The following is a 17,752-nucleotide window of genomic DNA, read 5'->3' as shown; positions in this document are numbered from 1 at the left end:
AAAAGGGATAAGGTAAAAAGTAAATAGACTTAAACTTTAATACAATTTGCTTCTTGACTTAATTAAAAACAAACATACAAACAAACATTGACTTAACATTGTCCCAAAACTTTAATTTTAGCTCTGTTTGTCTTACATTATTTTCAACATATACAAAATTCTAGAATATTTTGCTAGATTTTCAATCATAAAAAAATTACACCAGAAATAGACATTTCTTATTTTATATGAAGGTTTCCAAAGGTGACATAATTTTATTAAAGAAAATCTAATTGAAACTTATTATCCAAGAAATGTGGTAATAATTATTCATTCTCTAGTTAACCTAACTCTATTTGTCTAATATTTTGTAAAAGGAAAAAATGTATTTAAATAGAGTTTTTTTTATAAAATACTATAAGGCAAAGGTCTATATATGAGCTAAATATATGGCATGGTCAAATCCTGAGCTAAGTAGTGACGTAGTCATGCAATTAAAAACACAACCAGATTAGCAATTAGGTGGACATGCAGATCTTTAGATAATTAATGTCTATTATATATTAGCCGATGAAGTTTCTTTCCAGCATGAATAAGAAGTGACATGGGCATGGAATTAGGAAAGAGGTTGAGGCTATACAACCTGAGGAAGCAATGTGGAAGGGGCCAACGTAGAGTAGTTGGAAGATAAAGTCAATGTTTGTGACGTAAGTAGAACACAGCCACAAGACAAGAGACCAAAGTATTAATTATCCTTAGCATGCAGAAAGGTGCTATAAATACTCTTACCATCCCTGCAAAAGCCATATATAGCATATCGATCCAGTACTTCATCTGTGTGTAGCAATGGCAAACAATGACCAGATAGTTGTTTTAGATTTCTTGCCAAGCCCTTATGGGATGAGGGTAAGACTCGCCTTGGCCGCTAAAGGGATAGAGCATGAAGGGAAAGAAGAAGAAGACTTGATGGAGGGTAAAAGCTCTCTGCTCTTGCAGATGAACCCAGTTCATAAGAAAATTCCAGTTTTGATTCACAATGGGAAGCCCATATGCGAGTCCTTGACAATAGTGGAATACATTGATGGGCTTTGGAAGGATAAGTTTCCTTCTGCCATCTGATCCTTACCAAAGAGCTCAAGCCAAGTTCTGGGCTCACTTCATTGACAATAACGTGGCGCTTCAATATCCTTCTTTCTTTTTGGTAATTTCCTTCCTTTCTTATAAGTGCCATTGTACAAATAACATTAATTAATGAAATGAATTCATTGCAATGCAGCTATTCCCACCTGGCAGGAAACTATGGGCAGCCAAAGGAGAAAAGCATGAGGCGGCCAAGAAAGAATTCATAGAAAATTTGAAGCTGTTGGAAGGAAAGCTTAAATCAAAACCTTATTTTGGGGGTGAGAAGTTGGGGTTTCTGGACATCGCTTTACTCCCACTGCACTGCTGGACCTACACGTTAGAGACTTTTGGGAACTTCAGCATTGAAGCAGAGTGTCCAAAGATAGTGACATGGGGTAAAAGGTGCATGGAGGAGGAGTTTGTGTCCAGCTCTCTTCCTCACCCACACAAAATCTATGAATCGGTGGTGGAGTTTAAGAAGAAAATGGGAATATAAGACCTTTACCTAGCAAATATATCAATGATATCTAGATGATGACAGGCGTCTCTACCTATTTGTTCTCCCATTTTGCATTTGTAGTGCTTTTGTTTTAATAAACAAACTTTTTATTGGTTGCTTTTTAGGGTTAGTTTCATTGAACTCGTCTAAGGTTTGGGCTAAATACACCTAACATATAATAATTAGCTCATCCATCAGAAGCCAGCTCATTTTCTCTTTATGATTGTATTTCACTGGAAGAGACAGCTCAATTGTAAACTTTGAGAACCAACCATAGCATTAAATTACCTACCTGGGTGTTTGTATCTGCAACTTATCAATGTGCCCGCCATTCTAATATGTATGTCATTTTCTGCTTTCTGGAACTATTCTTTCATCTATAGACAAGAACAAAACCCATTGACGGAATTAGAACCTCTAACTCATGGGAAGATGGATATAAGCACGTAATAAGGTGATTGAAGCGTTTTGATATCCCAGGATAACGATATTTACAAATACTAATATATATAAATAAGCAAACTGAGAAAGATAAATGGTTTCAAAAACTGGAAGCTTCTTTCAGGGGTCAACATTGCCAAATGCTAATTTCAAGCCCATGAAGAACTATCCCTCTGCAAACATTTTCTTCCGGGCTTATTAGTGCTCCCCGTGACTTCTTCTTTCATGCTGAATTGTTTTCTACTCTGTTGACTACCATTGCTTCCAATTTTGGCAGCCATGATGTTGGCTCCCAAGTAAATGTAGCTGCAATGCAAGGTAAAACACCTAATTAACAAAAAAGAATGTCAAAATAAAAGTAAGTGACAAAAAGCTCTTGGATTCAGAAGGCTCAAACTGAGAACCTCACCCTCATATTCATGTTGGTATTCTATACTATCATCAAGGAAAAAAGAAAAAGAAAAGGAAAAATAGTAGTTGGAATTTTGAGGTCTGGCTTACCAATAACACGCAGTATCCAGCCTCCTAATAAGAAAGGAATCGAAATTACATTAGAAATACGGACCCAGATAAGTCAGGGACATAAGTTAGATCAAAAAGAGGAGACATGTAAGCAAAGAAAGCCTTACCTATCACAGAAAGGTTGCCATTGCCAAGTTCTTTTGAAGTCCTATGTTAAACCATATAAGCAATATTAGTATAATTAGAATGAAAATCCAATTTGTAACAGGTAAAAACAATGGTAAGAAAAGATTAAAAGAGAACTTCCAAAGCCTCGGAGGAGGTTCCATCTAAGGGTAAAGCTCAAAAGAAGGTATTTTCCTTATTGTTTTATCTGCAGGAGCAGCAGCTATATATATTTAAGATACTTGTAAACAGTCTTTGTTTCAGAAAGATCAATCCATGCAGCGACTCAATTAAAAAGAAAAAAAGGTATCCCTGTTTAAACCGTCCCTTTTTACCTTGTTTATGTTGCTCCCTTCGCTTCTATCTGCACCCAACAGCTCAATAGGCAGCTCAGCACCTGTTTAGGGTGCACCCCGCTCATTGAAAAAAGGCTGGAGGCTGGACCGGGTATCATCATCATCCCACTCCAATTGGTTCCACCACCACAATTCTCCTTTTATTTCTTTTAGGGTATTTGCACTTTGGCTATTGAGAGGTAGCTTCTTCAAACTTTTACATTCCGAGGCTAGAAAAGTCTCCAGATTCTGCCATAGCTCTTTTGGCCTGCCCAAAGTCTTCAGTTTTTCGACACCATCCAGGTATATTCTCCGCAAGTTTGGAGCAACTGGACTTGGAACTGAGGTCTGTGTTGAACCGTATACAAATAGATCATCCAGGTATAAGCAACTTAATCCGATCTCTTCCAGGTTTTCAAGGTTTGGAGTTTGAGAAAAATCAATGCAGGAGAAAAGATAATCCAAACTGTAGCAATCAAACACCTTAAGTACTCTAAGTTTTGAGAGTTTGAGTCCAAGACGAGCAACCAACTCTGAAATGCTCTTTAGTCCAAGGACATACTTAAGTTTAAGCTCCTCCATATTTGGCAGTAGGTCATTTCGGGCACCCCATGCTTCTTCCGGCCCAAAGGTGATTTGAGCGTGGCTGATAGTAAGTGATTTCAAGCAACCAAAGCAACGAACGCTTTTCATTGCTAAGGTTTCCACCATTTTATCTAGTCCACTGCAAGAAATCAAAGCTAGAGAAGTTGCATTGGTTAACCACCACAGAATATTCCATTCTTCTGAGAGATAATTAAGACTAATGAAGATCACCTGCCTTTCGTTGAATTTGGTTATTTTATCAATTTCACAATCAGTTGGGCCCATAAGAAATTGGGAGCGTTTCAATTTTTGTATCCAGGTATGCTTCTTGACCGGAAATGGGATGCTGTTCAGACCAATTGATACAGAAATTAACTTCTCTAGGCATCCTAGCTCCTCAAACACTGCTTTTCCCTTTTCAGCCCTTGTTTTCAAGCTCCATTTGTAACTACTATCTGTCATGTCTAGAACTTCTAAACCAGACAACTCTGACATTACTCCAGCTTGTACAGTTTCCAGGTACTGCGTGCATGATAGGTTTAATTCCTTTAAGTTACTCAATCGCTCCATCCCTTTTGGCAATTCCTTGATGCGAGTGGCACAACAATCAAGCACTAGTAGTTTTTGAAGCCCATCTAGTGGAGGTATTTCTTGAAGATGAGAACAGTCCCGTAAAAGAAGAGCCTCAAGTTGATGAAGTAAGCAAATGGAGTCAGGCAATCTGCAGATCTGGGTTCCACCCATATTCAAGACCTTGAGCGCTTGAAATGCTATCAGGAATCCTTGGGGAACTCTCTGAAGAAAGAGATTGTCTTGTAGAAGCAATGTTGATGCCTTTGAACACAGTGGAACACCATCAGGTAGCTCTTTTATTCTATTAAACATGAAAGATACTCTCCTGACAGACCTTGACAATTCACCCTCTGAAATCTGGCTCAAACTAATTCCTGATCGAACAAGGGATTTATATTTAACCTCCACGGATGTTGCAATCCATATTGCCACATCCCGAATTACATCATGCATTTTCACAGTATCCTTAAGGTGACCATCTTCCAACAAACAGCAGTCTTTCAAATATTCAACTACAGCAGCTCCCCTATTGTGTATATCATCGTAGTTCTTTTGTTTATCTATGAGACCTTCGGCCAGCCAGCATTGTACAAGTTCTCTTATTTCAATAGAGAAATCCTCAGGATATAGAGAGCAATACAGGAAGCAAGATTTGATATTATTACCTAATGAGTCGTAACTCCACTTCAAGGGCTTGTAAACCTTATCCTCGATTCCTTTGATATTATAGGGCACCGAGTTTTGCAGCTCGCTTAAGGCATCCTTCCAGAGTTCAACCATTTTCTTTTCCCTCATAGATGTCCCCATGACGATTATTGCCAAAGGCAAACCACCACATTCTCTGGCAACTTCCTTGGCTAAAGGTTTAATATGTTCTAAGGTGGCCACCTTGCCTGCATTTTGACAAAACAATTCCCATGCCTCTACATCATTTAGGACATCCATTTTCAATACTGCATCTGTCTTCATATCCCGACAAACATCAAAAAATCTAGTCGTCAATATGATCTTACATCCCCCATGAACTTCAGGCCTTGGGACACCTAAAGCATCCAAAGCAATTTCCTCCCAAACATCGTCAAGAATAAGCAGAAACTTGTTTTGCTGCTCCAGCCTCTGATGCAATTTACTAGCCACACTCTCAGTGCTTTCATTCATATTCACTCCCATATCCACTCTCTGAGCTATTTGTGTTTGGATCCTCGCTAAGTCCAACTGCTTGGACACTGTAATCCATATAACAATGCCAAAAGGTTGTGTTGAAGAATCATTCCTAAGCTTGTTGTTCAAGTTCTTTACCAGGGTTGTTTTTCCCACTCCCCCCATACCCCAAACTCCAATCCTCCCTACTTCATCATCATTCAGCAGATTCATAAGTTTCGCTAAAATGAGCGATGCTGTTGTTTGATCTTCAATTGATGGCGCAGGAATGTGCTCCACTGCTGTTGTTTGATATTCTATGGATGGACGCAGGATATGCCCCACTGCTGTTGCTTGATCTTCAACTGATGGTCCTGGAATATGCTCCACTTCTGTGGTCTGATCTTCAGTCATTAGTTCTGGGATATGCTCCGCTGGTCTTTCACGACGATTTGCAGCCACCATGCTCATACCCACGCTGTGAATTCTCTGAACCTTCTTGAGCCTTTCTGCCAGTTCCCCACCACGCCTACAACGATTTAAGATGCCTCCACAACAGTTTTGGTTTCTGGCTGCTATGCTTCCATTCATGGAGTTCACCTCCCCCTCAATCCCTTGAACCTCTAGAAGCCACCCTCGTACTTGGGTGGTCCAAACCGATTCATCAAGTTCATTTTCCACCTGTGACCTTAATTCTGTTAAAAGATTCATATGGTTTTCGAGATCATTGAAATTCGACTGAAATCTGAATGAATTCCGAATTTTAGAATAAACATAGCCACAGAGACGTGGACAAGCATCCGCAATTAAAGTACCCAGTACTGCAGTCACAAATTCCATGGCAGAATCTGGTAAAAGATAAGCAAGACAAACTTTGGAATGCGAAAACAAGTTTAGGAAGGAAGAAAATGAAGAGAATGCAATTTTGTGTGGTGTAGTTGTTTGCTCCTCTTTCACTGCTCTTTGTTTTTTCCGTCAACCTTTGACAATATTCTTCTCGATTTTTCCATCCACCATGTCCTCTGCAGTGCAGGCCGGCCGGTAGGGCTTTCGGCTGGACCCAACTATTGCTATATTAACCTTAGGCAATTTTTTGGCCGTCCCAACCATAACGAGGCTGCTCCGGGCGACTAAATTCAGCATCAGCACACATGGTTCTTTACTAAACCTGAGAAATTAGGCTTTGTTTTAGAAAGTGTTTTCAAAAGTGGTTGTCAAGGAGTTTTTAATAATAGTTTTTTAAAATTATTTTATGATATTTTGTAAAACAAAATTCTTTTTGGGAACTTAAAATCTTCTTAACTTATTTTCTATGTTTTCAAATATGTTTTTAAAATAACTTTTATTTACAATATTTTGTTTTTAATCATTTTTTATATTTGTATAATTCTTTTTATAAAAATCTTTAGAATAAAATAAGTGAAAATAACTTAAAACAATTAAAACAAAAATGTTCTCTAATAATACATTATTTTATATTTTTAAGAACAAAAAATTATTTTTGTTCTCTAATAATACCTTATTTTATATTTTTAAGAACAAAAAATTATTTTTCATTTTTGATTATCAAACATATTTTTCTATTTTTTTTCTTTTTTGTTCTAAAAAAAAAAAAAAAAAACTATTTTTCAAAGTAGTTATCAAATAAGGCTTTATACTCTAAATCGCTTTGAAGACTTAGGAAGAAGAATATTTCCATAATTCTTTTTTTTTTTTTTTTTTAAGGTTTGTGTCCTAAACACCTTGTTAACCAAAATTTAGGGATTACAATGCACAGTGTAGCATCATGATCATCATATGTCTCAAAGTAAGAAATATAAAAATTTACTACTATATTGATCACATGTTAGTTTAATAACCATGTCCTGATGACTTGAAATAACCTATATATATATATAACCAATACAATCTAAAAAACTTATGATCCAATAGGGCAACTACTAGGAACCCAGATTACTCCATTATCTGGCTCTAGATCTAGTAGGGTGCATGAATCTACCCTAAGCTTCTCTAGAAAACAATTTAAGCGGAAATGACTTCAAAAACCATTTAGATATATAAATAGATCTAGAGAAAAAATAATTCATACATAGATATAAATGTTCCCATATCAATTCCAAACCATATAATGTGTCGTAGATCTTGTCTACCTAATCATCTTCCACCCAATCTCTCCAATCACGATGTTAGGCATGAGAAAAGAGTGGTATTTTCTCTCTTGGAGGATTATTATGATTTTCTCTCTCTAGAAGACAACAAACAAAACTTGGAGTCTTAACCCCTAAGGCTACATTTGATTAGCGGGATAGGATAGGATAGGATAGGATATGTATATCCTAGGATATCATATCCCATTGGATAAGAAATACATATCCTAGGATATCATTTCCAATTGCATATAATATCATTGGATATACATATCTATGAACATGATATTTTGAATTAACATATTTAATGAGATATGTTATATTATTTTTATATTTAATTTGTGAAATGAATAAAAATAATAATAATATGAAATATATTGTTTTCAATGTTTAAAATAAAAATTATATCACATTCCAATATTTTTTATTTAGAAAATTGAAAATTCTCTTGTATTTAACAATATTCATGATTAAAATATTCAAACTTTATAAATAAATTTTTTTAAATTATTTTATTCAATATATAAAAAAAATTTATGTGTTATATATTAATATTAGTTTATAATTTTTTTTAATTTTTCTTTTTTTAACCATAAATTTAATTTATAATAAAAAAAATTATTTTATAAAATGAGTATAAAAAAAATAAAAAATAAATTTATGATACATGGGATATGCATATCCCATATCTTAGCATGGGATTAACATATCCCATGTAGGGGGGATAAAAAAAATGATGGATAATATATCTCACCACTTATTCTATCTCATGTTTGGTTGAACATAGGATATGATAAGTGATGGGAGAACTTATCATATCCCATCACCAACCAAACATGGGATAAGATATAATATCTTATCTCTTATCCTATCTCATGCTATATCCGACTAATCAAACATGGAGTAAGGAGTTATTTATAGGGCTCCTTGTGAGCTTAAGTGACTTGAGCCCAAATTGGGCTTGGGTCATCGAATCTAGCTCACTTGGTTCTTAACTAATTAATTAGTCTTATTGAGCTCCAATTATTTAATTAGTTCAATCCAAAAAAGACAATTCATAATATCTAGTGGAACCTTGCGTTTTTATCAAAATGCCCTTATAATGAGCATCATATGAAATTATAATGAGCATAGCTCGGGTCTGTACTTTACCATCCACTATAGGCAGACTTCCCATGAACTAGTGCCCACAATCTAACAAGGTAGTGTCATCACCTATCAAGATTACCTCTCCAATCTTTGAGTTACAAATCCACTTATTATGTGATCAATTGACATACTCTAACTCTAAGGAGAATGTCAAAATCCCATTAAAAGAATTGTTATGACAATAGTCTTCTAGATGACATGTCCCTTGGATCACCTAAGGGGACACACTATCTCAATACCATAAAATATCATTGTGCTTCTATTGAGAATATCTATTGTCACCTACCTCCATCAATAGTGACCCAATCCATAGGGGATATATGATTTACTTTAGGTCAATTTATAGGTCAAAGCCTCCTGTTGATTTTGGCATAGTCTTAATACCCTCTTAAAGTTGAAAGTTTATATAGTATAGTAGCTTGGTGAATAATGACAGTTAATTGGCTTATGCCATGATTCATTATAAGTCTTGTTCAATGTGTGGTACATACTAGTGAATTATGACAACTAATAACCTTACGTCATGATTCATTGTAGGTCCTGTTCATCAATATGTAACCATACACTAGTGCACTCACTATGAAAAACTCATCCCAATGGTCAAGATAAGTCATCCCTCCAATTAAAAGATAGTGCACTACAGTTTCTACTAGATTGTCTAAATTCATGAATCAATTATAAACAACTTATCTCTTACAAGGAACCCATAACTTGTATCCTCTATGCAACTCCTAATGTACCCAAGTCATATACAATGCAAATGATATGGGTGAATGAGTAATTAATACATATTAGAGAGTAAGGGAAACCACAAGAAATGTAAATAAATGAATCTTAATATGTTACATCATGTCATTCTTTATGGGCCTTTATCCCAATAGTAATACCTAGAGGAAGGTGAATGAGTGTTTTTAAAGATTTTAATTCAAACGTTGAGATTTTTAATTCAAATTTTTCCTTTGAAAAAGTATAAAGTATTAAAAGCAATTTAACACATATGAGACAGAGAATTTTTATGTGGAAAACCTCCACAGAATGTGTGGAGATAAAAAAAACTGTTAGGAATTTAAGGCTAATCCAAACTATGATAATCACCCTAGAGAGGGGGGGGGGGGGGGGGGGGGGGGGGGGGGGGGTAAATAGGGTGATGGTCTATTTTTCTTCAAATTTAAACTATGCAAAAATAAGAGACAATTATATGCAAGTATATAATAAACAAAATAAAGACAATTGCATATAATTTAAAAGAGTTAGGGAAGAGAGAGTGCAAACACGAGAGTTTATAGTGGTTCGGCACTTCTTTGCCTACTTCCACTCTCCTCAACCTCCTAACCGAGTGAGGGTTCCACTATCTTGAAGCTTCAACCAAGCTTCCAATCTCTTTACAATTGGATTATGGTTCCAATTCACCCTCTTGGATTTTTGGCTCCAAGCACCCTTTACACTTCTTCAAGAGATATCCCTCTCTTGAACAACCTCTCAAGTGATACCCCTCACTTGAGAAAATTCCTCACAAAGATAAACAAATAATGATCTCTCAAAATCCTAGTAATAAAACTTTAGGCTCAAAGATACAAAAAAAACTAGGATTGAATGGTGCACTAAAGATATGCAAGTTATGAAACAATGGTGCACTAAAAAACACTATTCCAAGGCTCAAATATAATCAAGAATGATTTGTGAAGGTTAAGCTTATGAAACAATGAAGATTGGAGCCTTTTTATAGAAGAAAAAAGTCAAACTAGCCGTTGGGGGTTCGACCGGTCGAGCTAGGGGTCGACCGGTTGACTAGCCGTTGGGCCTCAATCGGACCTCAACCAGTTGAGGTTCAACCTTGACCGGGAAAAGAAGGCCACTGGGAGAGAGAAAAACTTTTTGACCTCCTGATTTGACTCATGGTAGCTTAGCTTTAAAGGCGTATCAACAAAATTTATACCTTAAATACTATTACTAAAGTAGCCAAGCTACTATAGCATAGTGGTTCTAGGATCGTTCACTGGGAAGGGTTTTCACAAACACAAGTGATATTCAAATTAGGAAAATAGGTGATTTTCTTATGGATGTTAGCTTTAAAAGAAGATGTAAATGTTTTAGAAAGATTTAAACTAATTTAAGCTAACATTAAAGACTAAAATGAAAGGGTGTAAAAACAAGTTTCTCAAAGATAGGATAGCTATGCTTTAGCTCTTATGCAAATTGGAAATCTCAGGATAGGCTCCTCACGTTGGGGTTGCAACTATGGTGATGCTTGCTTCCCGAACCGGTATGGATTTAGCAAATCAAGTTTTAATCCTTTAAAATGGCAAAACAGATGGTAGTGAATTTCATCAATGGTTATTCACCTTAGACTTCCTTTGAATGGCTCGTAAGAGATAACTAATAGTCTAAAGCTAAAAGCTTACCAAATATTGGCAACTCAAAGTCATTCCAGGTGATAAACTCACCTTTCAATGGCCATTGAAACTGGTTCTAACGGATTAATGCAAAACTTGGAATTGAAAACCTCACCTTCCAATAGCTCGTAAGAGATAACTAATGGATAGAAATCCAAAAGCTTATCAAGTATTGGCCGTTGGAAGTTGTCCAAAGGAAATAAAAACCAAACTTTGCATTAATGAACCATTAATGAAAAACGACTACCTTACCTTCCAGGTACGAGAAATTTCCATGGGATTGCATCCAAGCCATCACATAACATCCATACTTTGAGAAACTTAAAAGGTTTTAGCCTCTCATCCTTGGGGATTTCATCCACCAAGGATGTTTGGCTACTAAGAAAATGAGAAAGAAAAGAGAAGGAAAAACAGAGCAAGGCTCTGTGCGTCGATTCTATATATTTCAATAATAATCTATATATTTCTCTATATATGTTACAAGGGATGCAAGGGAATATATATAGAGAAGTTTTTCCAACCTTCCTAGCTAAGAAATCTTATGATTGGTGGATTACAAGGAGAAGAATGGAAATTTATACAAAAATATCTAAAAGAAAATATCTCATGTGGAGTCAGCAGAATAGAGGAGATTTCACACCACGCATGGGCTGCTTGAATTTGGAAGGTGGTGTGCGAATTTCGCACACCGTTCGCACAAGCTGAAGGTGTTGTGCGAATTTCGCACAAGCCTAGAGCAGTTGTCTTCTGAAGGCCATATCTTCCTCATTTCAGCTCCAAATTGTACACAATTTGAAGCGTTGGATTCTTGACTTCCTGAGCTTTGAAATGGTATATAGCGTGTAAAAAATGGACTTCGGGAAGTACTCCAAAAGTGCGAAAGAAGACTGCAGCTGCTGTCCTCTGTTTTCTTCTTTGCTTCTCTTTGCTTCTCTCCTTTTGTTGGCTTGTCTTAATGATCCAAAAAGCTGTCAAAACACTAAAACTAGCCACAAATATGATTAAAATTCATTGCTAGGTCCTTAACATGCCAATTGGAATAAAGATGGAGAATTACTACACAAAAGTGCTTAAAACGTAATGAATTAAAGGTGTAAAATAACACTTTTTGGGTAGTAATCACCTCCCTCAACTGGCCCTCGACCGGATGAGCACAACCGGTCGACCGGACGAGCACAACCGGTCGACCGGTTGAACCAGTTGAGCCATTTTTTTGGCTCAACACTCAACCCTTTTCAACCTAAAACCTTTTAACACGAGTTTGAAAATCATTTAACACAAGGTTTTAGTTGAAAACATGAAATCATCCAATTCTTAAGATATTTAAAACAATATTACTCTTGGATGATTTTGGTGCATAAATAAAGAATGAAATGCATGAAAGTCCTAGTGCACCAACAACCTTACAAAGAGATCTTAAGAAGCTTTGGTCTTGAAAAACTCTTCTCTTTGAGGTGGTCTTCTTCTTCATGATTTCTCCTTGGCTTGATTTGTCTTTGGATTGCCACTTTGGAACTCGTCTTGCCTAATCACACTTAAAATATGATCATTAGTTCTAAACCTTGTTTTGTTGTCATCAAAATCAAGATTAACCAAACCTTGGTTTCACAATCTCCCCCTTTTTGATGATGACAAAACCAAGGTTGCTAAAAAGCTGGCCCTTAATATATGCTCCTTTGAATTTAGAAATTTTTTTTAGAAAATTCAAGGAGTATATTAAGAATGCTCAAAATGATATAATCAAACATAAATAGCATAAAGAGCATTTAGCAATTTGGCAAAACATTATTATTAAAAATGATGCATACAAATATAACCAATAAAGCACATAGCATCAATATGAATAGGATTGCTAAAACAATATTTGAAATATCTTTCCAAGTTAGCAACCTACCATTACTTCTCCCCCTTTTTGTCATCAACAAAAAGTTTCAATAAAATATATAAGGGGAATCACATGTTATCAAAAACTATAATTTTTCATAAAAATGAATCTCCCCTTTTTTCATTTGAGAATAGTTTCCAAATAAAAGATTGCTCATCCTTAGAGTATTCCCCATTTAAAGCATGATTTGGAAAACAATATATGGGAGAACATATGCATTAAAAAGATATTTAACATGAATTAAATAAAACTTTTAGGGCACACAAGCATATGATCATTCAATTTTACATAGGTATATAAAAAATCTTTCTTTTTAAATCCAAAACCTTGGTTTAACAAATATGCCAATTTTATCAAAGTGATACCAAAAGTTATATTATCAAAAGATATACCAAGTGTTAGCAAAATGATACCAATTGAAAATTTAGCTTTAGAAGGGATACCGTTATTAATATTGTCAACGCGTTCTTTTCTAGGTAAACATATCCTCCTTTTTGCATGGATCCCTACAAAACAATTTTAAGAAACCTTTGGTACCCATATCTTTTTGTGTCCTAGAGGGTTAGTCTTTCTTTCCTTTGGAATCCAAAATAATTTAGAGTTTTGAATAACATGAAGGGATTTTCAAATATCATCAAAATGGCCTCTTCTTTCACAAAAATCGCAAATAGTTAAAGGCGAAAAACTAGAGGTTTCCTTTAAAAAAAAATTGATTTTTGAAAGGCTTGTAGGCTAACCTCTTTTTATCAAAAATGAAAATTTTGATTTGCCAAAATCATATCAAAAGTCTTTTGGCCATTTGAGAATTTTTAGCTCTCATTTTCCTTTTCAAAAGGGATTTTTGTCTTCTCAATATTTTCAAAATTTTCATTATCCTCATTGAGCTCATTTAGAAGACAAGAAATCTTTTTCTTGAGAGGGATATTTTTGGAACCAAGTTTTTCAAGATTAAAATATAATTTTTAAAGCTCATCTTGAAAATCAAAATGGTTAGAGTTGGAGTTTACCTCATTACTTTCACTTTCATTCTCTTCCTCTTCATCATCATTTGTTATAGCCATAAAGGCTATACTTTTCTCATTTTCTTCAACTCTTTGATGATTGTACAACTCTATCTCATAAGTCATGAGTGACCCAATGAGTTCTTCAAGTGAGAGCTTGGTGAGATCCTTCGCTTCTTGAATAGCCGTCACTTTTGTTTCCCATTTCTTTGGTAGAGACCTTAAGATCTTCATGACTTTCTCTACTTCGGTGTAGGTCTTTCCCAAGGCTTCAAGTTCATTCACAATCACAAGAAACCTAGAAAACATCTCAACAATAGATTCAAAATCCTTTATAGAAAATAATTCATAATCATGCATAAGGATATTGATTTTAGACTCTTTAACTTGGTCGTTTCCCTCATAAGTGACTTCTAATAGTTTCCAAATTTCTTTAGCCGACTTACAATGCCAAATACGATTAAATTCATTTCTATCAATAGCACAATGTAAGATAAAAACGACTTTGACATTTAATTGAACTTTCTTTTTATCAAGTTCATTCCATTCATGCTTAAGTTTTGGAACCATCACTCCATTTTCTAATTTTGAAGGAATGTGGGGACCATCTTCAATGACATCCCATAAATCAAGACTAGTAGATTGGATAAACCAAGTCATTTTAGTTTTCCAATAGGGATAGTCGATTCCCGTGAAAAGTGGAGGTCGGGTGGTTGAAAAACTTTCAATTTTGGATGAGCTTGATGGAATAGCCATTACTTCTTAGACGGTTAAGTCTTAACAAGAAGCCTTGCTCTGATACCAATTGTTAGGAATTTGAGGCTAATCCAAACTATGATAATCACCCTAGAAAGGGGGGGTGGGGGTGGGGGGTGGGGGGGGGGGGGGGGGGGGTAAATAGGGTGATGTTCTATTTTTCTTCAAATTTAAACTATGCAAAAATAAGAGACAATTATATGCAAGTATATAATAAACAAAATAAAGACAATTGCATATAATTTAAAAGAGTTAGGGAAGAGAGAGTGCAAACACGAGAGTTTATAGTGGTTCGGCACTTCTTTGCCTACTTCCACTCTCCTCAACCTCCTAACCGAGTGAGGGTTCCACTATCTTGAAGCTTCAACCAAGCTTCCAATCTCTTTACAATTGGATTATGGTTCCAATTCACCCTCTTGGATTTTTGGCTCCAAGCACCCTTTACACTTCTTCAAGAGATATCCCTCTCTTGAACAACCTCTCAAGTGATACCCCTCACTTGAGAAAATTCCTCACAAAGATATACAAATAATGATCTCTCAAAATTCTAGTAATAAAACTTTAGGCTCAAAGATACAAGAAAAACTAGGATTGAATGGTGCACTAAAGATATGCAAGTTATGAAACAATGGTGCACTAAAAAACACTATTCCAAGGCTCAAATATAATCAAGAATGATTTGTGAAGGTTAAGCTTATGAAACAATGAAGATTGAAGCCTTTTTATAGAAGAAAAAAGTCAAACTAGCCGTTGGGGATTCGACTGGTCGAGTTAGGGGTCGACCGGTTGACTAGCCGTTGGGGAAAGTGACCATTGGGCCTCAATCGGACCTCAACCGGTTGAGGTTCAACCTTGACCGGGAAGAGAAGGCCACTAGGAGAGAGAAAAACTTTTTGGCCTCCCTCAACTGGTCCTCGACCGGACGAGCACAACCGGTCGACTGGTTGAACCAGTTGAGCCATTTTTTTGGCTCAACACTCAACCCTTTTCAACCTAAAACCTTTTAACACGAGTTTGAAAATCATTTAACACAAGGTTTTAGTTGAAAACATGAAATCATCCAATTCTTAAGATATTTAAAACAATATTACTCTTGGATGATTTTGGTGCATAAATAAAGAATGAAATGCATGAAAGTCCTAGTGCACCAACAACCTTACAAAGAGATCTTAAGAAGCTTTGGTCTTGAAAAACTCTTCTCTTTGAGGTGGTCTTCTTCTTCATGATTTCTCCTTGGCTTGATTTGTCTTTGGATTGCCACTTTGGAACTCGTCTTGCCTAATCACACTTGAAATATGATCATTAGTTCTAAACCTTGTTTTGTTATCTTCAAAATCAAGATTAACCAAACCTTGGTTTCACAAAAACCACGAGGCCAGAGAGTTGGAATCTAAAATTTGCAACATGAGAATGTAGTAGATAAAATTACTTAACGAATGCTAACCCTAGACTTACTTTCTAGTACCTATGTCATGAACTACATTCATGACGCAACACCTTGTGTGCACTAGTGGGTTCACCTTAGCTCTTAAGGGGATCCATATCTTCTTCGATATCTCGAAAGAAGTTTTGAGTTCTTCTCTAAGATATTTTGGAATGAGAATGCAAACTAGGGTTTTCTAAATGTGAGCATCAAACCCTAAAACGAATTTAGGTAGGATATATATAGGCATAAGGGCCTCAAGGATAGGATATGAAATTAATCTTAAAAAGAAAATCTCAATTTTTCAAAATGCAAACTGCTAGAATCTAGTAATTGTAAGGTGGAGCACTTGAGCACACTTAAGCATTGCTTGAGCACTTCAAGCGCTTGAGCATTGACTTTAGTCCTCGAGCGCTTTGGCTAATGCTTGAACACTCCAACAATTTGAAACAACCGATACCATGTTGATCCTAATTTGCTTAACCCAAACCTTTCCAAACTTATCTATGACATTCCAGTTGATCAATTAACAACCTTGAGTCTTTAATGGAGGGTAAGTCATAATCTAGAAAGATCCTATGCCTAGTACATGCATAATACACCTAACACAATCCATTTATTAAATACATTAGGGTTGGTTGTTAAGGATTCACATAAATGGCCGATGCATTAAGATTATTCTAACCCATTAAGATTTTAAATATATAAAAGTTATTTTCAAGATAAAATTTTAGTTATTTAAAATTTTTCACTTTCAACTTTTTTATTTAAAATTTAATTATTTTAACATTTGATGTTTTTATTTATAAAATGTTTATAAAAGATAGAAGATAAAAAAAAAAAAAAAAAAATTAAATATCATACATGTTTAAAATTTTTTTTATGTAATTTTAGTAATTTTTTTCATCTTTATGATATTGAATATACAATAAATTACTTGCTTTAATTATTTTAACTATGGGATATTTATAAATGAATTATAATCTTAAAAATATATGATGTTAATAAATAATATGAAGTAAATGTACGTAAACGGTTATAAACGGGTTAGATACTTGGATCACAATTGTTCCAATTGGACATGATTATCTAAATCGATTAAATAGGTTAAGTACCTAAATTTGAACACCATCCACATTTATGTAACGAATGATATGGTTGAAATGAAAACAAACATTGTGTCAAAATAGTCATATTAATCTTTTGTGTCAAACTTGTCAATACCCTTACTAAAATTAATTTGAAAATTTTTTAAAAGATTTTTGTTTATACTCACAAACTTCATTTGGTGACATACCCTGCTAAAATTAATTCTATGAGACATGATATGAATTGCATGATACAACACCACCTACCAATATGCTTCCATTCATAATTCAGGTCTAATATTTGAAAGATAAGAAAAAAAAAAAAAGGTCAAAAAGAACTCAAAGAGAATTTGGTCAAGAATTGTATGAAAATATTTCAATACCAATTGTAAGATTTCAAACAAATCAATCTTTATGCTAACTGAACTCAATTCGTTCCCTTTCAATTCATTTTTTTTTCTTTGAAAGTGAGACTTTACTTGAAACTTATTTTCTTAAGTAATTCCTAATTTAATTCAATTCTAAATCATTAAACTTTTAACCTAGCTATTAATGGGTTGGGATGAATGTATTGTGATGGTATATAGGGTTTTTACACTAGTATGGAAG

At 35.0% G+C, this 17,752-nt stretch overlaps 1 protein-coding gene and 1 pseudogene across 1 annotated transcript; one reads left to right on the top strand and one right to left on the bottom strand.

Moving 5' to 3' along the window:
• Positions 1–813: 813 nt before the first annotated feature.
• On the top strand, positions 814–1,758 carry LOC117924225 (annotated as a pseudogene).
• A 1,311-nt stretch (positions 1,759–3,069) lies between these two features.
• Positions 3,070–6,411, bottom strand: LOC117923037 (disease resistance protein At4g27190-like). The gene is made up of 2 exons (XM_034841295.1): positions 6,282–6,411; positions 3,070–6,149 (listed from the first exon to the last, which is right to left on the bottom strand). Exons 1-2 carry the CDS (start codon positions 6,409–6,411, stop codon positions 3,070–3,072), a joined length of 3,210 nt encoding a protein of 1,069 aa, XP_034697186.1.
• Positions 6,412–17,752: the final 11,341 nt, after the last annotated feature.

The sequence above is a fragment of the Vitis riparia genome, chromosome 10 (genome assembly GCF_004353265.1).
Source record: "Vitis riparia cultivar Riparia Gloire de Montpellier isolate 1030 chromosome 10, EGFV_Vit.rip_1.0, whole genome shotgun sequence".
NCBI classification, from domain to species: Eukaryota; Viridiplantae; Streptophyta; class Magnoliopsida; order Vitales; family Vitaceae; genus Vitis; species Vitis riparia.
The sequence above is the reverse complement of the archived record's forward strand: the minus strand, read 5'-3'. Positions and strand labels throughout refer to the sequence as shown.